We start from the raw sequence: 22,554 nt of genomic DNA on the forward strand, positions 1-22,554 counted from the left end.
CTGCAGTCTTGCTCCCTTCATCATGTTCTTCACAGTTATCTGATAAACACAGACTCTCTTCTCAGAAAAAGGTTACATCACAACTGGATTTTTCAAAAATCAACACCTAAGCCTCCTCTGATATGAGCAAAGCAATTGCCTATGTCTAATGAATTCCATCTGCAAAGCTGTTTTCTACTGCCAGTGAAGGTTTACCAGTAGTAAGCAGAATTATACTACATGAAAGAATTTCACTATGCGTTTAAGTATGCTGTCATGCTGAAATCACTTGCTACACACATAAAATAATAGCATTGCTAATGCTATTGCATAATCAGAATATATGGAGCTTTATAAAATGACCTTGTATAAAAAAGTCAATGCCAAAATTTTATTATTTAAGTTCTAAATGAAATAAAGAGAAGAGGAAGAAATAAAAGAATTAAGAAAAAGATATTAATATGCTCAAGAGAGCCTTTTCAATACATTCACAATATTCAACTGGGCTGTACTAGTACGGGAAGATAGGAGCCTCTGCTTCTGCAATCTAAAAGTAAATCTCCATAATTAACTTCTATAATTGTAATCGATCCTCCTTTTTTTCCGACAGATAGGATATGTAGGCAGTAGCACAAGAATAAATTTATTGCCACAAATCACATTTAAATTTTATCCACGTCTAGGAAAAGAATGTGGACTCAGAATTAGGAAATACTGTTGCACCATCTGAGGGTACACATGGATAATGTGTTTTGTACAATAGCACAATAACGTTGATTTTGGAATCAGATAAAATAAGTTTCATTATTTTCTTCTGTTATTGGTAGATAATCTATAAAAGCCTGAGAAATATTTGTTGTGACTCAGGGCCAGCCTGTGGGTCCGACAGCCGGGTCCGATGTATCGGAGGACTCAGATGTGGGGGAGGAGGGAAACGAACCGGCTGATGATGATTTGGAGGCTTTGCAGAGTCCTCAGCCGGGGACCTCTTCTCAGCTGTGTGAGCCCGAGAGTGCGGAGGATGATGACCCACAGCTGGCCCTGTTCAAGGACGCCCGACGCAGGAGGCAGACGAGCAGGGACAAACAAAGAAAGACTATGGGACTCCTCGGGAGGAGGCACAGGGAGACCACGCCCTGAGCTCTCTATAAAAGAAGTGTTTGGGGAGGGGCTGGTTGCTGAAAGCAACTTTTCCGCTTGAGAAGACAAGCTCTTGTGTTTTTGTTAACTGCGTAATTAAATCTTGGCAGAAGCCTTTTAGCCTTGGACGCTTTCCAGACTCTTCTCTTAATTAGGGGTTGCGAGAAGAGGGCTGGTTCAGAACAGTTTGCTTTCAGCCACCCACCCCTTAATACTACGATGGAGCAGCTTCTTGCCGAGAATGCCCAGCTCAACCAGCAACTCACCCTGCTGGCCACTCAGGTGGCACAACTGCAGGCTCAGGTACATGCTGCCCCCCCACCCAGGAGGAAATGTCAGTTAGCTATGCCGGTTAAATTTGCTGGTAAACCAGAACTGTTTCCTGCCTTCCTGGGACAATGCCAGCTTTATATCAGCGTGAGAGCAGCTGATTTCCCCACTGACCGAGATAAGGTGGGATTCGTGTTGAGCCTTCTGTCGGGAGATGCAGCTCGTTGGGGCACGCCTCTGTTGGCACAGCCTAGCCCTTTGTTGGATAACTTTGGGGGGTTTTGTGACCATATGCGCCTCATGTACGAGGACCCGATTAAGGCGCAGACCGCCACCCGACGTCTGAAAGCTTTGAGGCAGGGTCAGCGCCCCCTACAGGCCTATATCAGCGATTTCCGGCTGCTTAGCCAGGATTCCGCCTGGAATGAGGCTGCGCTCGTGGATGCCTTTCAGGATGGCTTGTCAGAGGAGATGTTGGATGAGCTGGCCCGCGTGGACATTCCCTCAGATCTGAATGGGCTGATCCATCTTTGTCTGCGGATCGATGCCCGGCTGCAGCAGCGTAAGAGTCGCCGTGCCACCCCACAGACCCCTGCCGCCCCTGTTGTGCGTGAGCCCCCAGTCCAGAGGGAGGAGCCAATGGAGCTGGGTGCCGCCAGGTCCCGTCTATCGGTGTCGGAAATGGACAGACGACGATCGGAGGGGTTGTGTTTTTACTGTGGGGACCCTGGACATTTGGCTGCTTCTTGCCCAAAGAAGCGTCAGCGGGCGTCAGTGACCAAGCCAGCTCCGAGAAAGTCCCCTGCTTTGCTATCGGGAAACGGTCCGAGCCCGATCTAGACGGTGTGAAAGATCGGGCGACCCACAACGATCACGCCGAGCGACGCCGTTCCGACGGTGCCTGTGAACCTCCACGGCATTTGATTTTGGAGGCACGACTGATCCTTCCTGGCAAGCCAGAGGGGATTCCGGTCCATGCCTTAATTGACTCTGGGGCTACCACTAACTTTATGGATTCGGCCTTTGTGGCCAAATGGGCTGTTCCCCAGTGTCCGGTGGATCCGCCCATGCTTGTGGAGACCATCGATGGTCGAGTGCTCCTGTCCGGGCCTATCACGGCCGCCACGCAACCCGTGTGTATGGCCATCAGTACCCATGTGGAGGCCATTCAGTTTTACGTCACTTCGGATCTGCACTTCCCCGTGGTCTTGGGACTGGCGTGGCTCCGGGCGCATGATCCACAGATCTATTGGTCTCAGAACTTGGTCACCTTCCCAAGTTTGCAGTGCGTGGACCACACCCGCCATATCTGTGCCGGCCAGGTGGAGGGTTCCTCAGGGGTTTCCTTGCCTCCCGTACTGTCCGACTTTGCTGACGTGTTCAGCGAGTCAGAGGCGGACCAATTACCCCCGCACAGGCCCTACGACTGCTCCATTGACCTAGTCCCTGATGCGCCTCTCCCAGTGGGGCGTTTGTACTCCATGTCGGAGCCCGAGTTGGCCGCATTGCGGGACTTCCTGACAAAGAACTTGGCTCGTGGATTCATCCGGCCCTCGTCCTCGCCAGTGTCTGCGCCCGTGCTCTTCGTCAAAAAGAAGTCGGGCGAGTTACGGCTTTGCTGTGACTACCGGAAACTCAACGCTATCACGGTGCGTAACCGCTACCCGCTGCCCCTCATCCCCGAGCTCTTGGACCGACTCCGGGAGGCTAAGATCTTCACGAAACTGGACCTGCGTGGAGCTTACAACCTCGTCAGGGTTCGGCCGGGTGATGAGTGGAAGACAGCGTTTGGTACTCGCTATGGACATTTTGAGTACACGGTGATGCCGTTTGGCCTGACCAACGCCCCCGCTGTGTTTCAGCATTTTATGAATGACATCTTTCGGGATCTGTTGGACCAGTTTGTTGTGATTTACCTGGACGACATCCTGATTTACTCCCTGTCGCGTGAAGCGCATCATCAGCATCTCCGTCAGGTCCTGCAGCGCCTCCGGAAACATCGGCTGTTTGCCAAGTTGGAGAAGTGCCAGTTCTACCAGGTGACCATTGATTTCTTGGGCCACCGCATTTCTCCTGAGGGCATCGCCATGGATCCAAGTAAAGTTGAGTCGTTGCAGAGTTGGCAACCCCCGCGTCGCGTGAAGGATGTTCAGCGACTTCTTGGATTTGCCAACTACTATCGGACATTCATCCCTGGCTTTGCTGCCTTGACAGCCCCCCTCACCCGGCTCCTGCAGAAGAAGACTCGGTTCCAGTGGAACGCCCCCGAACAACAGGCGTTCCAAGCTTTGAAGGACGCCTTCATGAAGGAGCCCATCTTGAAGCATCCTGACCCGCAACGGCCGTTTGTCGTGGAGGCGGACGCCTCCGACATTGCCATTGGGGCCGTGTTACTCCAGGCAGCGACGCCCAACGGTACCCTTTTCCCTTGCGCGTATCACTCTCGGAAATTAAATCCCTCGGAGCGCAACTATACCATCTGGGAGAAGGAGCTGCTGGCCATCAAGGCGGCGTTCGAGGCTTGGAGGCATCATCTGGAGGGGGCGCGGCATCAAATCGAGGTCCGGACGGACCACAAGAATCTGGAAAGCCTGCAGACCGCTCGGAATTTGAACCAACGCCAGATCCGGTGGTCCCTCTTCTTTGCGAGGTTTGACTTCCGGGTGCGGTACATACCAAGCGGGCACAACCAGAGAGCGGATGCTCTGTCCAGGAAGCCCGAGTACACCCGAGTGGAAGACAAGCTTCCGCCCAGGACAGTGATCCCCGTCGAGTCTTTTGCTGCGGTACGGGAGCCGGTGGATATACGGGCTCGGATCCGGGAGGCGCAGCAGCAGGAGGCGTGGGTGGCTCAGCGGAAGGAAGAGGTGGGGCCAGATTCGCCTTGGTCGGTCACGGATGGACTCCTGTATTATCGTGACCGGCTCTATGTTCCAGGAGGGCCACTCAGGGGACTCGTCCTCAGCCAATGTCATGATAACCCGGCTGCGGGGCATTTTGGCCTGTTCAAGACTCTGAACCTGGTCTCCCGTACTTTCTGGTGGCCCCGAGTCCGACACGATGTCCAGTCTTATGTCACCTCTTGCGTCCCATGCAGGCAGGCCAAGTCAGCGACAGGGGCCCCGCCTGGTTTACTGCAGCCTTTGCCAACGCCCAAGAGACCCTGGGGGGCTGTGTCCATGGACTTTCTGACGGATCTACCCCCATCCTCCGGCTTCACGACAGTGTTTGTGGTGGTGGACATGTTGACCAAGATGGCGCACTTCATCCCCTGTCGCGGCTTACCGTCAGCTCGCGCCACTAGTCGCATGTTCATCCAACAGGTGTTCCGGCTGCACGGCCTTCCCGATAGGGTCGTCTCCGATAGGGGGGCCCAGTTTACAGCCCGCTTCTGGCAGGAGTTGATGCGGGCGTTGGACATTAAGGTTTGCCTCTCGTCCGCGCATCATCCTCAGACCGACGGGGGTACCGAGAAGGTCATCGGCATCTTAGAGCAGTATCTGCGCTGCTATGTTAACCTGCAGCAGGACAACTGGGTGGACTATTTGGCCATAGCCGAGTTTGCCTTTAATAACTCGCAACACACCTCCACGCAGATGACACCGTTCTTGGCCAACGTGGGTTATCACCCCAGGTTCTTCCCTCTTTCTCCCGTGGACTCACCGGAGCCGGCAGCGAACGAATTCATGGCGGAGTTACAGGCGATCCATCGGTTGGTGCGACGGCAGCTGGAGAAGGCCAAGGCCGACTACAAGAGGTTCGCCGATCGGTCGAGAAGGGATACGCCTCCACTATCGGTGGGGGATCGGGTCTGGCTGTCCACCAGGAACCTACCATCCACTCGGCCGGCGAGGAAGCTGGACCACCGTTACCTTGGACCGTTCCCAGTCGAGGCCGTCATCAACCCAGTCGCCTATCGTTTAACTCTGCCACGTTCCCTGCGCGTGCACCCCGTCTTCCATCGGTCCTTGTTGGTCCCCGAACAACCGGCCTGTCCACTTCGCCAAGCGGAACCTCCCCCATCAGGAACTCGTGATGGAGGCAGCACCCCCGAGTACGAGGTCGCCAGCATCAGGGATTCCCGCTGGCTGAAAGGTCGCTTCCAGTACCTGATCGAGTGGAAAGGGTACGGGCCGGAGGACTTCACATGGGAAGACGCGACCGCCGTTCATGCCCCTGCGTTGGTGACTGCTTTTCACGAACAGTTCCCATCCCGACCGCATCCGGATCGGCAGACCCGAGGGAAGGGCCCTGCGGTGCGGGATAGTGTTGTGACTCAGGGCCAGCCTGTGGGTCCGACAGCCGGGTCCGATGTATCGGAGGACTCAAATGTGGGGGAGGAGGGAAACGAACCGGCTGATGATGATTTGGAGGCTTTGCAGAGTCCTCAGCCGGGGACCTCTTCTCAGCTGTGTGAGCCCGAGAGTGCGGAGGATGATGACCCACAGCTGGCCCTGTTCAAGGACGCCCGACGCAGGAGGCAGACGAGCAGGGACAAACAAAGAAAGACTATGGGACTCCTCGGGAGGAGGCACAGGGAGACCACGCCCTGAGCTCTCTATAAAAGAAGTGTTTGGGGAGGGGCTGGTTGCTGAAAGCAACTTTTCCGCTTGAGAAGACAAGCTCTTGTGTTTTTGTTAACTGCGTAATTAAATCTTGGCAGAAGCCTTTTAGCCTTGGACGCTTTCCAGACTCTTCTCTTAATTAGGGGTTGCGAGAAGAGGGCTGGTTCAGAACAATATTAGAAAGCCAAATATGGAGATCTTGGTGAAAGGTATATATAAATTTCTAATTTTAGAAAAAAGTATTATGTGCCAATATATTTAGAATTAAATTATATTTCCATGGAAAGGACTCAACAACTTTCCTTCAAAGCTCTTCCATTGAAGAGGTCATAACAGACTACTCTGTATCCCCCATATTCCTCCCCATCTTGGAGAAGCCTACATTGAACATATTTAATTGTTGGCAAAACATTATTTCAGTTTCATTACACAGAGATGCCACGAAATGAGAGGATTTAACCTGAGCTTCAAATCTAATGTATTTGTTTCAAGTTAATTTAGAAAAACCATACTGCATGTATGGAATCATGTAAAAACTTTTTACTGTTTCTTTTTCAAGATCTTATCAACTCAATCCAAAAACAACTTTCTTTGTCTCTTCTTCTCAGGCCATTCACTTGTTCCTCCTCTTCCTTCTCCTCCTTAAAATCTGATTCTCATTCATTCTCTCTATATAAGCTAACCTTCATCCCTTCAGGTCATTCATTTCTTTGGCATTTAGCATAGATTCACTCAGCACTCATATATTCTTGCCCTCTTCTTGTTTCATAACACACACAACCTAAGGAAGCAATTCAGATGGCAACTTAACTTTTGTTTTTCGTACTTTCAAAGTATGAGTTGTGAATGAACTGATCCAAGTTCTTACATAGTGTTGTTTTTTTTTGCTTCTTTCAGCAAACATTTATCCCTTTCAAAACACTGCATAGTACCCACAACATTCTACCAACATTTGCATATCTTAAAAGTTCCGTTTCCTCATTTTAGTAAATATTTACTAAAAAAAATCATCTACGTGCTCCAGCTTTTTGTCAGTATGATTTGAGATTTTTCAAGCAGGGTAAACATAGTGAGCTGCCCTTCACAAGGCAACAGCTACAATACTGAAGATGGAGCATCTCTACACAGATGTCCCCATTTTGCAGGGGAAACCGCATTTTATAGCTGTCTATTGCAATGGAAATATTTAAAAATTATATCTCTCTAACCACATAAATCATTAAGTAACTTTTCCCTCAGAATCAAACTGGCACTAAAGATATTTCAAGCTTTCCTCAATAACTAAAACTAATAAAGAGAGGGAAAGTCAGGAGACGTGATAAGAAAGAGGTGATTTTTCTTTTCAAATCCGTAGTTTAATGAAAACATGCAGGAATAGACATGTCTATTCATCTTTCAGTGTAGAATTCCAGTTTTTTGCATATTCTAGTAATTATGACAACTGTGAATTCTAGTTGTGGCTGGTATTTTTTTATTATTATTTTTTTCCACAAACCTTCAGATAAACAATCAGATTCACTTCAGGATTTGCTTATTCTCCGATATGCCTATTCCAACATAGTTCTTCAAACACCTGAATCCATACCTTTGCATCACCTGCAGAATATGGAACTAGCTTCCATAAATCACTCACGCTGATCAAGATCAAATACCAAATAAACAAATAATAAATGGTTGTGACATTACAAAAGCTAAAAGGGAGGAGATAAAAATAAAGAGACACCAAGTGGTCACTAACTAGCATGGCAATTGGTTAGTCCAACAAAATGCAGTTATTACACGAAAGACAAAATGGAAAAGAAACAGCAGACTGTGAAAGATCCTTTGCCAATACTTCATAATGGTACCAAGTGTATTGCCACAAAAAATCTTACAAAAATATAATTGTTTTAATTATATTTAATCTACACCATGTGCAATCTACACTATTTAAAGCCATACCAAAACCATACCTTTTCTATACATCCTTAGTAAAGTAAAAATGAAATATCTGTTATATGTTTCACTCATCAAGAGTAAACCTGTATCCAGATTAGTTAATCATAGATTAGACTCATAAAAATCTACAGGAGTTTAAATTAGTTATCATGAACTTATTCCATATCATTGCATGGATTTAATCTAAACAAACCTCATTCTAATTTTGACCAACTGAACTCATATGGTATTATATGCATCTTCCTGACAGACATACAAGATTTGGCAACCTGCAATAAATGTACATAGGAAGACATACATATGGATTTTTAGTTTTAAATCTGATAAATATCTATTGAAAATGGAATATGATCAAAACTTTTCAGCAATGCCTTTGCCACTGAAATCAATGGAAATAACATTACGTATGCACTCAACCCTAGGAAGCAGACAATGGCAAACCACTTCTGAAATCTTGCTAAGAAAACTTCAGTACAACACCTACTTGAAGGCACAAATTAAAAAAAACCTACACCAAACAAGTTTCTAAAGACTTTAAAAAGGCTATTAATATGACATGAAAATAAAAGTTGTATAAAGTAGTGGCATGTAAACAGAAATCTAGGACTGAATTGCTTCTCAAAGCATAGATAAGAAAGGGGAATGAGAATACTATTAAAGAAGCGGCACAGAAGAAAGCTACATATGTTTTATTGTTTTATTATACACTGCCCCTTCAGAACCAATGAAGGAATATGCCTGGCGTATTTAATAAACAGACTCTGTATGATACCTCATAACAATAGGTAGCCATGGCTGCTTCTTATTTCTGGTTTAATTTCTCAACACACTAGGAAAAAGCTGCCTATTAGAACCAACTTTGCAATTAGTATACCAGTTGAAGGGGGCTACCTTTCAGAATCACCCCAGACAAATGTAATCCCAAATGACTCACTTTGTTCTCCTGTGTGACAATTATGCTTGCACCACCCGGCTTCAAAGGCACTTCTTCCATTGCTCCAAATACATCCGTTTCCACCGAGAAGGTCAGCTCTAACCCCAAGTCATTGATATCATTGTCTAGAATCCACTGCAAGTTCTTTGCATACTCTGGATCAATAGATGCCACATCCTGATAGTTTACAGGAATACCTTGGAGACAATGCAAACAAAATTCAGTTTGCCTGCTGAAATGGTTTCATTTGTGGTCAATGTCTGCCCTCTACAGACTTTCTGAAACAACACAGGGTGAAAGAGATTACCTTCAGGAAAGTGATTTATTACAAGCCGTTCTGTTGCCATGAAATTATTGTTAACTGGTTGACAACTAAAGCTACACTATATAGGCTACTGCTGTGCTTAAGAGCAGAACAATAAGAAAAAGCCTCTTGCAAATCTAAAGGATTCACAAAAGATGGGCTTTTATACTTAGCCTGCCACTTTCAGCTTCGGAGCCATTTGTTATACGTCCATCACATTAGCTAACTAATCCTAACTGCTATAATATCTACATAAATATTTTTTACATGAAAAGCATTTATAAAAGCACTACATTGATGCTAATTGGTGCCATCAGATGCTTAACTATCATTACAGCTAGATGGGAAGCTTAAAGCTTTATATACATATATATATATTGTTGCTTTTGTAGTAATGCTGCAGCTCTCATTAAGCACAGTAATAGAGCATGGAAGAGGCTTAAATAACACAATACAATTAACTTTTAGAGGCCTTTATTATCCACTAGACATCTCAACAAAACCATTAACATTTTAATAGAATCATACCAAGAATATGCTTGTAAAATGATCTTGTGAAGTAAATGTTGACTAGTTGTCTGTGATTAAGAGCTAAACCCAAGATTTGTCCAGCAAATCTAAAATAGTTCAAGTGATCAGGATTCACAGAAGAGTTGCTATTGGGCTGGAAAGTTGTTCCTTTAAAAAAAAATAATAGATTAAATTTATGGCTTTTAAAACATCAGTCACTTTATATTACAGACTTTTGTTTTGTTTTTTTGTTTTGTTTTTGAGATTCAGAATAATGTACAAAATGAAGTGATAAAAATACACTTTTCTCCAGAACAAAAAAAATACAATAAAGGAGAAAACAAATATATTTCAGATGTACAATCCTGGTTTCAAATAAAAAATGGTTTTTACCAATAGATTTCTAATCATCCCACCTGTAGCAATAAAAATAGATTCAAAAAGCATAGTATACGATTTTTGTGGACCCTCATACATATTATACATATGTTACATCATTATACAGGGTCATACTCAGTGGCAAATATACACCTGGTCAATGTTAAAAGGCTATAGGTAAATTGGATGCAAAATATATATCTCACAGTTGATGACTAAGTTTAAAATATATAAAATAACTAGGAAGAATTCATCAATCAACGTAGATAAACATTATGACATAGTTAATCAATAACCATAATAGGATGAAAACCTCTTCTACTCATTCCACAGGTGACAATCTTAAAATTTGAATTTTTAAGGCACCACAGACTTTGTCGATTTTCTAATTTCACTTGTCATTGTACAAATTACAACTGCCCCATTTCAGCAGCCGTAACGGTGGCTTTCTTGCCTTCTCTGCCAAAACTACCAAATTTCAAGACTGGAGAGAGGGAATTATTCCTTTAAAATGTACAATATTCTCACTTTCTATGAACCTCTGATTTTGTCAATATCTTCAGATTAAGAAAAGACCAGTCAAAAAATTGTAATCAAAAGTTTGGGATAGTAGTCTGGCCACTTGATTCTGAATCTAAAGGCCTGAAAGCAGCCATTACAGGTAATCCTTGACTTACAACAGTTCATTCAGTGATCATTTGAAGTTACAACGGCACTGAAAAAAGTGAATTATGACCGCTTTTCACACTTAGAACCATCACAGCATCCCCATGGTCACGTGATCAAAATTCAGACACTTGGCAACTGACTCATATTTATGACGGTTGCAGTGTCCCGGGAGGGGGGGTCATGTGATCACCTTTTGCAACCTTCTGATAAGCAAAGTCAATGGGGAAAACAGATTCACTTAACAACCGTGTCACTAACTTAATAACTGCAGTGATTCACTATTCATTCTATTCATGCAGCAGTTAAAAATCACAGAACTAGCCACTAGAATACATTTAAAACTATTTCTTTGCATCAGGCAGTGATCACGGCGCAGGTGGGTAGATTCTGCGCAGCAGCATTGGGGATTCGCCAGAAACCTAAACAAACATTTTAGATCTTTTTAAATAATCTTTTATAATTAATTTTATTATGTGTTGTTATACATTAGGCTATACTCAATGTATTTTTATTGTCATGTCAGTATGATTCAGTTTTTCTGAAGGTTGCTAGGTTTTGTTATGCTGTCTGTAAAACTAGGCAGACCTTGGTCACCCATTGATTACATCATTAATTGTAATATATTGCTATATCTCCTTGTGTTCCTTCTGTTTAGTTTTATTTGAATGTTTATGTGTTGGCCTTTGGCTGTAATAATAAATTGATTGATTGATTGATTGATTGATTGGATTGATTGATTGATTGGATCTTGTAAACCATAAGAAAATTTAGAGCAAAAATGTATTTCTGGGGAGAGATTCAGTTAAATATTTTAGATGAACTATAAGTATTGTAACCTAAAGAAAGACACCAACATACCATCAGCTGATTGAGTAAAAAGGGCGTAATCTGGGTTAACAATCTCATTGGAAAGGATATCAAACCATTCACGTACCACCCCTTGACCCTAGAAGCAAAATATATATATAGTATTACATATGCATAATTTGAAATATGCTAAGATGTTCATTATTAGTATAAAATGGCTTGCATTTCAGGTGCTTGGCAACCAACTCATATTTATGACCGTTTGCAGTGACCCATGGACACATGACCACAATTTATATTTTTTACCAATTTCCAGGGCCCCCCCCAAAAAAAGCCCATTCAAAAGTATGGATTCGCTTAACAACCACATGGTTAACTTAATGAATGCAGTAATTCAATTTATGACTGTTGTAAAAACGTTCATAAAATTGAGCCCAATCACCTGGTTTATTTATTTATTTATTTATTTAATAATATTTCTATACCGCCCTTCTCCCAAAGGACTCAGGGCGGTGAACAGGGCAAGAATTGGTTCCCCGGACTTACAACTGTTACTGCTTATGACCCAAATTCTGACCTCCACTGTGGTGGTCAGTTGATTTGTACTGGACCTTCAATGACAAGAATAGAGCTGCCATGGAAATTACGAACTTCTGACCCCTCTTTTAAGAAGTTATGGCTCAAACCTGATTAACAACCACCCAGTGCTTTCGAACAAGACCCAAGCATTAGCACCAGATATATAGCGCTTTGTAAAGGAACACTAGCAGGAGGTTAGAAGTAACACACAATTCTGTTATTAATCTTTGCTTTCAGAAATATTTGTGTTTTGAAATGTCTACCTCAAGCCCATTTCAACAGCTAAGGAGTTTTTTTCTCCTTCATTAAACACAAATTTTATAACAATTTTTGAACAATTTCTATCCTAAGGAAACTACACTCCTAAAAACTACATCTTACAATTATTATCAAGTATATAATGTTACTCACCATGCCTTCTTCACCATGGAAACGTACAGCAATTCCTTGCTTCAACTTTACACAACTTGCTTTAGATACAACTTCACAGCTGCTCCTAAAAATAGAATCTAAATATGAAAAACGTTAATTTCTCACTTTTGTTCAATATGTAAGTATTTAATACAAAGAATATTATACACATGAACCTTACCTCTATGAACTAATAGAATGTCACTTTCACTTACAGGCCTATGAACCATGTCAGAATCCGGTTGTCCAGAATGCAAGTGTTCATAAAACCATTCACAGCGATCTTTAAATGGCTAAGGAGAATATGCAAGAATAAATGTTTGATTTATCAGGCGGGGTAGAATTAAAAGTAGAAACACTAAGACAAAGATTATGATTTCCGTGCAAAAATTCAGCATAATGTTTGTTTCTTAGAAGAGATTCAAACAGCATTATTACAAAATGTTTTGAAAGACTCCCATCATTTGGAAGGATGTCTTTCACAATGCCTAATAAGATATAAAAGGGCAAAGCTATCTTGGACATAGGGAATTAGCAAAATAGTTCTGTTGACTCATCCCACTGATTACACAGCAAGCAACTTTTTCAGAGGCAACTGAAAAAAACTGGGAGAATCAAAGGCTGCAAAGTGAGTTAGGCCACACAATGAGGACCCAGATTGTTGGGGGCAATAAGCTGACTTTGTAAAAATGCCGCTTGGGGCCCCCCGAAAGCCCTAATAAGCAGGCATACAGTTGCAAGAAAAAGTATGTGAACCCTTTGCGATTACGTGGTTTTTTGCATGAATTGGCCATAAAATGCGCTCTAAATGTCATGTAAGTCACAACAATAGAAAAACACAGTCTACTTAAAATAATACTACACAAACATTAGCTGTTGTCATGTTTTAATTGAACATAAGATGGAAACATTCACAGTGCAGGGTGGAAAAAGTATGTGAACCTTTGGACTTAATAACTGGTTGACCCTCCTTTGGCAGCAATAACCTCAACCAAATGTTTCCTGTAGTTGCAGATCAGACCTGCACAACGATCTGGAGTAATTTTGGACCACTCCTCTTCACAAAACTGTTTCAGTGTAGCAATATTCTTGGGATGTCTGGTGTGAATCGCTCTCTTAAGGTCATGCCACAGCATTTCAATCGGGTTGAGGTCAGGACTCTGACTGGGCCACTCCAGAAGACGTATTCTGTTCTGTTGAAGCCATTGTTTTGTTGAATTACTTGTATGCTTTGGGGTCATTGTCCTGTTGCATCACCCATCCTCTGCGGAGCTTCAGTTGGCGGACAGATGGTCGTACGTTTCCCTGCAAAATGTCCTGATAAACTCTGGAATTCATTTTCCCATCAATGACAACAATCTGTCCAGGCCCGGAGGCAGCAAAATACTGGCAAAATATACTCAATTTTGGTTTCATCTGTCCACAGTATATTTTGCCAGTAGTGCTGTGGAACATCCAGGTGCTCTTTTGCAAACTTCAAACGTGGACAGATGAAACCAAAATTGAGTTGTTTGGGAAAAACACACAACACTATGTGTGGAGAAAAAAAGGCACAGCACACCAACATCAAAACCTCATCCCCACTGTAAAACATGGCGGAGGGAGCATCATGGTTTGGGGCTGCTTTGCTGCCTCAGGGCCTGGACGGATTGTTGTCATTGATGGGAAAATGAATTCCAGAGTTTATCAGGACATTTTGTAGGAAAACGTACGACCATCTGTCCGCCAACTGAAGCTCCGCAGAGGATGGGTGATGCAACAGGACAATGACCCCAAAGCATACAAGTAATTCAACAAAACAATGGCTTCAACAGAACAGAATACGTCTTCTGGAGTGGCCCAGTCAGAGTCCTGACCTCAACCCGATTGAAATGCTGTGGCATGACCTTAAGAGAGCGATTCACACCAGACATCCCAAGAATATTGCTACACTGAAACAGTTTTGTGAAGAGGAGTGGTCCAAAATTACTCCAGATCGTTGTGCAGGTCTGATCTGCAACTACAGGAAACATTTGGTTGAGGTTATTGCTGCCAAAGGAGGGTCAACCAGTTATTAAGTCCAAAGGCTCACATACTTTTTCCACCCTGCACTGTGAATGTTTCCATCTTATGTTCAATTAAAACATGACAACAGCTAATGTTTGTGTAGTATTATTTTAAGCAGACTGTGTTTTTCTATTGTTGTGACTTACATGATGTTTAGAGCGCATTTTATGGCCAATTCATGCAAAAAACCACGTAATCCCAAAGGGTTCACATACTTTTTCTTGCAACTGTACATAGAATGAAGGCTATTGCTAAGCACATTGATTTGTGCTTCTTAGATTGTAAGCCGCCCTGAGTCTTCGGAGAAGGGCGGGATATAAATGGGATTAAAAAAAAAACAAATAGTTGTGCTTGGTTTAGGAAGGTCTTTGAGCAGGATCTTCGGATGGGGGGGGTTCTCCATGATATGAATTTGCAATACATTTTTAACTTGTTCCTCACTTCCAATTTTCTGCAATCTCAATCAGAGGAATCCCAAAGGCTGCAAAGTGGGAGAGGGGCAGTTGGGAGTAATTCCCACTCTTGAAAATATACCGTATTTTCCGGCGTATAAGACTGGGCGTATAAGACGACCCCCTACATTTCCTGTTAAATTATAGGGTTTGGGCTATACTCGCCGTATAAGACTACCCCTCTTCCAACACACACCAAATAAAAATTAAAAAACATCAGATTTGATTTTAATATGGTAATTTTAATTCAAATGCTTATGACATGCAGGTACTTAGTAGGAAAACTGTCACTTATAAACATAAGGCTGTTTGTCATCAAACATGTAAACATAAAACAGTGCAAGTGGATTAAACTTTTCCTAATTCACTCTAAAGCTTTCCCTGCGCAGGCCAAATGGGAGATCCACTCCAGGTTTTCCAGCCAGCCCGCCCAGTTCCTGAGTCAAATGTGTCCTTAGAGCTAAGCAGCTGCTCTGGCTGCTGCATTCCCCACCTGCCTTTCAAGTTGGGATAGACTGCAGCTGCTCTTCAACTTTAGAAGGAAAGACGCCCAGACCCCAGCCTGTAAAAAATCACAGGCTGCAGCTTCTTCTCCAATTGGTCCCGCTTTCCCTGCGCAGACCAAATGGAAGACCCGCTCCAGGTTTTCCAGCCAGCCCTGTCCCTAAAGTTTCAGCACCCAGCGTATAAGACGACCCCTTACTTTTGAGAAGATTTTCATGGGTTAAAAAGTCATCTTATACGCCAGAAAATATGGTAGATTGTCCTTCTCCTGCTTAAAATCTTTGCATAGGTGACAAATTATCCCTTGTCATTTGGAAGAAAATAACTCTAGCCCAACTACATTTTTCTTCCTTAAGATTTCTAATTTTTGGCATTTTAGTCTTCAACCAGAGGCAGCACATCTTGCTTATATCTTCAATCAATTTCAAACTAATAATCAAACTCATCAATCTCCTCTTATCCTGCATCAATGTTTAGCGCATAAACTTGAATAATCTTCATAAAGCGTTATCCAAGAACTCTGATTATTATTCTGCCAGTAATTGAATTTTAGTTTCTTGCTAAACCAATCCTAATGATGAAAACACTGCCATTTCTTCGTTTTTCATGTCCTGAGAAATAAGCAGGGTGCTCTTCTGGCTGAAAGCATCCAGTTCCAGTCCATATTAACTTGCTGATAACTAAGATGTCAGTGAGTAATAGATGCATTTCATCTTTCATTGTGTTAAGCTTTCCCATGCTCGTGTTTCTTATATTCCACATTCCCCCCTTGATTTTGTATTTAGGGCTTCAGCTTTCCTTTTCTTGCACTGCAAAAATCAGCTAACAAACATTACAAAGGCTTTAATCTAACTGTGAAATAAATAATACCTCAGTAGCATGTTGAGTGCCATCATGTTAAGAGGCACATCATCTGGCACTATATCATCAATCATTTTATACTTTCTATCCATGTGGTTTAGCACTGCCTTCTCAATTCAGTATGAACTGATGCTTTTGCCATTGTCAGTAAAGTGATGGTCTGCTTCAAACATCTTTCTATATAGCTTCTGCCCAATATTGGTGCTTACTTCCTTTAGCTGGGCAGCTGGGATTACCTTTATTCCTTTGATCACCCTCCTGGGAGTATACAGCCTTGGCATGACTGTGGCATATACTATACTAATGACATTCTTCATTCATCCCTCCCAGGAGAAGAACCACCACCACCACCACCACCACCATAAGGCTACACAGCATGACTTGAATGAGGAATTTTAAATTAGGCTTTGAATATATTTACCTGTGCTTTTATGATATGCATAAATCTGGACATGAGTTCAGGACACTCAAGAAGGAAATGGAAGTGATCAAATATAATTTCAGGATTTCTGGAAAAACAAACAAAATGGAATGGAGCTCACTAATTCAGGTCAAATATACACCAACTCAGATGGAGTTTTTGCCTGTTTTAAATGCAAGAACAATTACAGTGAACTTCAATATTTACGTCTAAGAAGGAGCATGCGTGAAATAGAAAACTTGCATCAAACTCAGAATTAAACAGCTGAGTTGAAAAAGTTTTGTTGTAACCAGTGCTTTTTTTGTAAAAAAAAAAAGTGCCGGAACTCTCATCTTGGCGGGCACAGGAGGTGGGGGGGGCGCTACTACAGTCACAGGTGCGAAGGGTATTGGTGGCGGGCTCCCCCCCCAGGGCTGGAGCCGGCACAGCTGGTGCTGTGGGAGCAGCAGAGCCCACTCTATATGGCAGGGCTGCGCGGTGCGGACAGCGGAGAAGGTGCGGGCCAGGCGATGTTTTAATCTTATGGTTTTAAAAATACATTTTTTTCTATTGTAAGTTTCCCCAAACCTCACCATGTGGATTGCACACAAATATTATATAATTGGTAAATAAAGGTAGAACATATGTTAAATATACATCAAATGATAATATGCTTCCCTACAAAGTCAATTCTTGCTCAATGACAGACCAAGGAGTTAACTCAGAAAGGCAAGAGGAAAATCTAGAAGAGGTCTGTGCAACTTGTAGAAGGGAAAGGCCCACAGTGATAAATTAAAAATCTTTGTGGTCTGCAAAGGAATGCTGGTGGGCTAATCAATGATTTGGTGACTAGAGGAGCATCTACAGTGTTGGAGTTCATGGTCATGGTAAGTCATGGAGGCACTAGGCAACATGACTTTCAGGGCAGTGGTGGTGATTTTATTACTTTTTTAAAAAAAGTCTGTGCTCTGTCCAAGGGTGCTTGGTAGGCTGCATGTACAGGCCTGGTCTAGAATTTATTTTGGAGCATTCAACTATCTGGAGCAGGCATGTCAAACTCATTTTGTTTGAGGCAAGATTTTATAAAAGAATTGCCATTAATTTGTTTTAATAAAATAATTTAAATCAATTTTTCACTTGATTTCAAATTAAATATCATCAATATGCTGATGATACCCAGCTATTCATCTCCACCCCAAACCAACCCAGTGATGCCCTCGATGTGATGTCCCGTTGCCTGGAAGCGGTACAGATTTGGATGGGAGAAAACAGGCTTCGACTCAACCCGGCCAAGACTGAGTGGCTGTACATACCGTCATCTCGTTTAGTCCAAGAGGTTCCATCTCTGACTATAGGAGGAGAGATGTTACCTCCCATTGATAGAGCACGCAATCTGGGCGTCCTCCTAGATTCACGACTCAGTTTTGAAGATCATATTGGAGTCGTGGCTAGGGGGGCATTTGCACAGATTCGTCTTATATACCAATTGCGCCCCTTTTTGGACCGAGATGCCCTACGTACAGTCACCCACGCACTCGTTACCTCCCGTATTGATTACTGTAATGCTCTCTACATGGGGCTGCCCTTGAAGACCACCCGGAGGCTTCAGCTGGTGCAGAATGCAGCTGCACGGGTTGTGATGGGAGCACCCCGATACTCCCATATTACACCCCTCCTGCGTGAGCTGCATTGGCTACCAGTTGCCCTCCGGGTGAGATTTAAGGTACTGGTACTTACCTTTAAAGCCCTACATGGCTTAGGTCCGGGATACTTGCAGGACCATCTGCTGCCGGGAACAAATTCCCATCGTCCAGTACGCTCACACAGAGAAGGCCTCCTCAGGGTACCGTCAGCTAGGCAATGTCGGCTGGCGACCCCCAGGGGGAGGGCCTTCTCTGTGGGAGCGCCAGCCCTATGGAATCAGCTCCCCCCTGAGCTTCGGATGGCCCAAAACCTCCAATCATTTCGCCGCGGCCTCAAAACACTCCTGTTCCACCAGGCTGACCTGGACTGACAGGCATTTTAATTAATTTATATGTAGAATTTTTAATTTATTTTTTAATTCTTTAATTTTAATTTATTGCACAGATGATTTCAATTTTATTTTTATCTTGATTTCTGTACTTATTATATGTTTTGTTGTTAGCCGCCCTGAGTCCTTCGGGAGATAGGGCGGGATATAAATCCCATCAATAAACAAACAAACAAACAAACAAACAAACAAACAAATAAATAAATAAATTATATTGGTTGACAATGAGATTTTTTTTAGTACAATTGCCAAATGCAATAAACTGGTTTTAGGTATATGTTACTGGAAGGAAAAGGCAATCCCTGCTGCATTACTGATCCCAGAGAAACATTTGCATGTATGTAGGTTAGGGTGCCATAGTTATGGATGAGAAGTATTGGTTGCAAAGTTGGCATTTCTGGATGTAATACAGATATTTTGGACTTGTTTCTTTGCATGTTTGATATTTTTAAAAAGGCATATGCTACTGACTACGCTTATGCACATATGTAACATGATCACTGCTTGTCCAAAATTTTACTATACAGATAATAGCACCAGAAATTATTTTAGCCTTTTTAATAAATGTTGTTATTGATGTTAAGCTCACCAGGAAAAACATCATATATTGTTATGTATATACTAGGTTAATTATTTAAAGACTGAAGTGCAACATAACTAGATTCTAAATAATCTATTTTTCAAAACACAACAGTTCAAACAGTAAAAGTAAAGTCCAAATTAAGAATATTTCATTCTTAAGAATTGTTTAGATTCAAAATAGTTTTCAAGAGTGTACAAAAGATACTATTTTTTCTAGAATCAGCTAAATTAGACATATTACATTGAGAAAAATGTTTCTCATTTCTTTCCTGTTACCTTTGATTTCATTGCAGAGATGTTAACATAAGAAATAGATTATTTTGTTATCTAATTTTACCTTCCAAAAGACAGAAGCAGATGAAAAATGTGAGGTTCTTTCCTGTTGGCTTTTTTGAATTAGCTGTTTTAGATTCTAAAAGTTTAGTTCCTAAAGAAGTAATCCTGTAAATAATTTTAATGTCCTCCTCTAATGCAGGCTCTTTTATGACTCAAGGACACCAATTCCCAGAATTCCTGAGCCAGCATGGCTCAGCTTGGAAACCTCTCCCTTTCCCCTCAGCATGGCTGGCTCAGGATTTCTGGGAGTTGAAGTCCACTAGTCATAAAAAAGAGCCAAGATTGCTAGCCCTGCAATAGGCTTAGGAAAGCCAATAAGGGAGCTGGGTTTTATTGTTGTTTTTTGTTTTGCAAAAAAAAGGTGCCGGAACGCCATTCTGAGCGTTCTATGAGAAAAAAAGCCCTGGTTGTAACATTCCAAGTTGGCATATGCTACTGACTACGCTTATGCACATATGTAACATGATCACTGCTTGTCCAAAATTTTACTATACAGATAATAGCACCAGAAATTATTTTAGCCTTTTTAATGAATGTTGTTATTGATGTTAAGCTCACCAGGAAAAACATCATATATTGTTATGTATATACTAGGTTAATTATTTAAAGACTGAAGTGCAACATAACTAGATTCTAAATAATCTATTTTTCAAAACACACAACAGTTCAAACAGTAAAAGTAAAGTCCAAATTAAGAATATTTCATTCTTAAGAATTGTTTAGATTCAAAATAGTTTTCAAGAGTGTACAAAAGATACTATTTTTTCTAGAATCAGCTAAATTAGACATATTACATTGAGAAAAATGTTTCTCATTTCTTTCCTGTTACCTTTGATTTCATTGCAGAGATGTTAACATAAGAAATAGATTATTTTGTTATCTAATTTTACCTTCCAAAAGACAGAAGCAGATGAAAAATGTGAGGTTCTTTCCTGTTGGCTTTTTTGAATTAGCTGTTTTAGATTCTAAAAGTTTAGTTCCTAAAGAAGTAATCCTGTAAATAATTTTAATGTCCTCCTCTAATGCAGGCTCTTTTATGACTCAAGGACACCAATTCCCAGAATTCCTGAGCCAGCATGGCTCAGCTTGGAAACCTCTCCCTTTCCCCTCAGCATGGCTGGCTCAGGATTTCTGGGAGTTGAAGTCCACTAGTCATAAAAAAGAGCCAAGATTGCTAGCCCTGCAATAGGCTTAGGAAAGCCAATAAGGGAGCTGGGTTTTATTGTTGTTTTTTGTTTTGCAAAAAAAAGGTGCCGGAACGCCATTCTGAGCGTTCTATGAGAAAAAAAGCCCTGGTTGTAACATTCCAAGTTGGCTGATTCTAATAAAGCAATACTTGGAATCGCTCAAGTGTTCCACCTACGCCAGGGGTAGGCAACCTTGGCTCTTTTATGACTCGTGGACTTCAACTCCCAGAATTCCTGAGCCAGCCAGCTCAGGAATTCTGGGAGTTGAAGTCCACGAGTCATAAAAGAGCCAAGGTTGCCTACCCCTGACCTACACAAATCAATAGCAACTCAGAACAAGCCTCTTATTTCCAAAACTTTTCCCCCACAAGCACAAGAAGAGATGGGACAGTAGTCCACACTGGCTTTTTGTTACCTAATCAACAGTGGTTCATCAGATAATTTATAACATCCCTTTTGGGAATTATTTTAGAAAAGTTTCAAAAGAATAAAAATGTTTCCAAACTAAGAATCAGATAAGCATTCCAACCAGTTACCACAACTACTTTCACCGAGCTACGCGCAACTTACGAAGCATGTGTATTTCTGGTGACATACCGGTTTACAAAGCATTTAAGAACATTGTCGTTTTTGCAGACAAACTCTATGAAGCGAGGAGATGTCATTCTGCAACAAAAGTCCAAGCAGTTTAACAAAGTAACCAATGTCAAAAATAATAATTCATTGTAATATTTTCTTTCCAAGATATTTTAAAAAACTACCTTTGAAGCAGCTTCATTAAGGTTACCTTCTCTATATTAAAACATTTTATCCATAAATGTTTTTGAAAGGATAATTTAAAAAATATGCATAAACTCTAATTTAATAAAGTAGATGGGCGAAAAAAGTTACAAAAACACTCAGCTATGGAAGCACTCCCAGAGGAAGGTTCAAACCCCTTTAATGGTCTAATAATCTAATTTGAACACTGGAAACATATTGTATAATGTTATTTTAAAATACAGCCCAGCATACAATTACATATACATAGATATTACCGTATATACTTGAGTATAAGCCGACTCGAGTATAAGCCGAGACCCCCAATTTCACCCCCAAAAAGTGGAAAAAGTTATTGACTCGAGTATAAGCCGATCCGCCGTTCTGCAAGCCTCTGCCGCCAGCAGAGGCTCGATCCGCCATTTTGCAAGCCTGAATACACAGGAATACCCTGTGTGGCCGCGGCTCTCGGGGAAGCCCTGGCTGTCCGCTTCCTCGCTCCACGCTGTCATTCGGGGCCCGCGCGTTCCCCGGGCAAATCGCGGCGCCCAGCAGGCGAGGAAACACGCCCGCTCCAGTCGCCCCCCCTTCCCTCAGGAGACGCGAAGCAAGTGACCGCCCGGAGCTTACCGAGGACTTGCGCGCGGCCGAGGCTTCGGTGCTTCCAGGATCGCGCGCACCTCCCCAAACCTCCCCAAACGTCGGCAGGTCTCCGTTCCTCCTGCCGACCTTTGGGGAGGTTTGGGCGCCTCCCCAAACCTCCCCAAACCTCGGCAGGTCTCCGTTCCTCCTGCCGACCTTTGGGGAGGTTTGGCCGCCTCCCCAAACCTCCCCAAACCTCGGCAGGTCTCCGTTCCTCCTGCCGACCTTTGGGGAGGTTTGGGCGCCTCCCCAAACCTCGGCAGGTCTCC

General features: G+C 42.7%; 1 protein-coding gene across 2 annotated transcripts in view; it reads right to left on the reverse strand.

Annotated features, from left to right (window-relative positions):
- HACE1 (HECT domain and ankyrin repeat containing E3 ubiquitin protein ligase 1) overlaps positions 1–22,554 on the reverse strand; it is a 61,255-nt gene that overhangs the window by 16,763 nt on the left and 21,938 nt on the right. The window contains exons 13-19 of one of the 2 annotated variants that reach the window (XM_081324241.1): positions 21,482–21,550; positions 16,769–16,856; positions 12,666–12,777; positions 12,485–12,582; positions 11,546–11,633; positions 9,659–9,808; positions 8,827–9,023 (exon numbers count right to left, since the gene is read on the reverse strand). In XM_081324241.1, coding sequence (XP_081180367.1) covers positions 8,827–9,023; positions 9,659–9,808; positions 11,546–11,633; positions 12,485–12,582; positions 12,666–12,777; positions 16,769–16,856; positions 21,482–21,550 — 802 coding nt within the window. Of the gene's footprint in view, positions 1–8,826; positions 9,024–9,658; positions 9,809–11,545; positions 11,634–12,484; positions 12,583–12,665; positions 12,778–16,768; positions 16,857–21,454; positions 21,551–22,554 lie in introns of both variants that reach the window. The other variant, XM_081324242.1, reaches the window with a different exon arrangement.

This window comes from Vipera berus (assembly GCF_964194415.1).
Source record: "Vipera berus genome assembly, chromosome: 1".
NCBI classification, from domain to species: Eukaryota; Metazoa; Chordata; class Lepidosauria; order Squamata; family Viperidae; genus Vipera; species Vipera berus.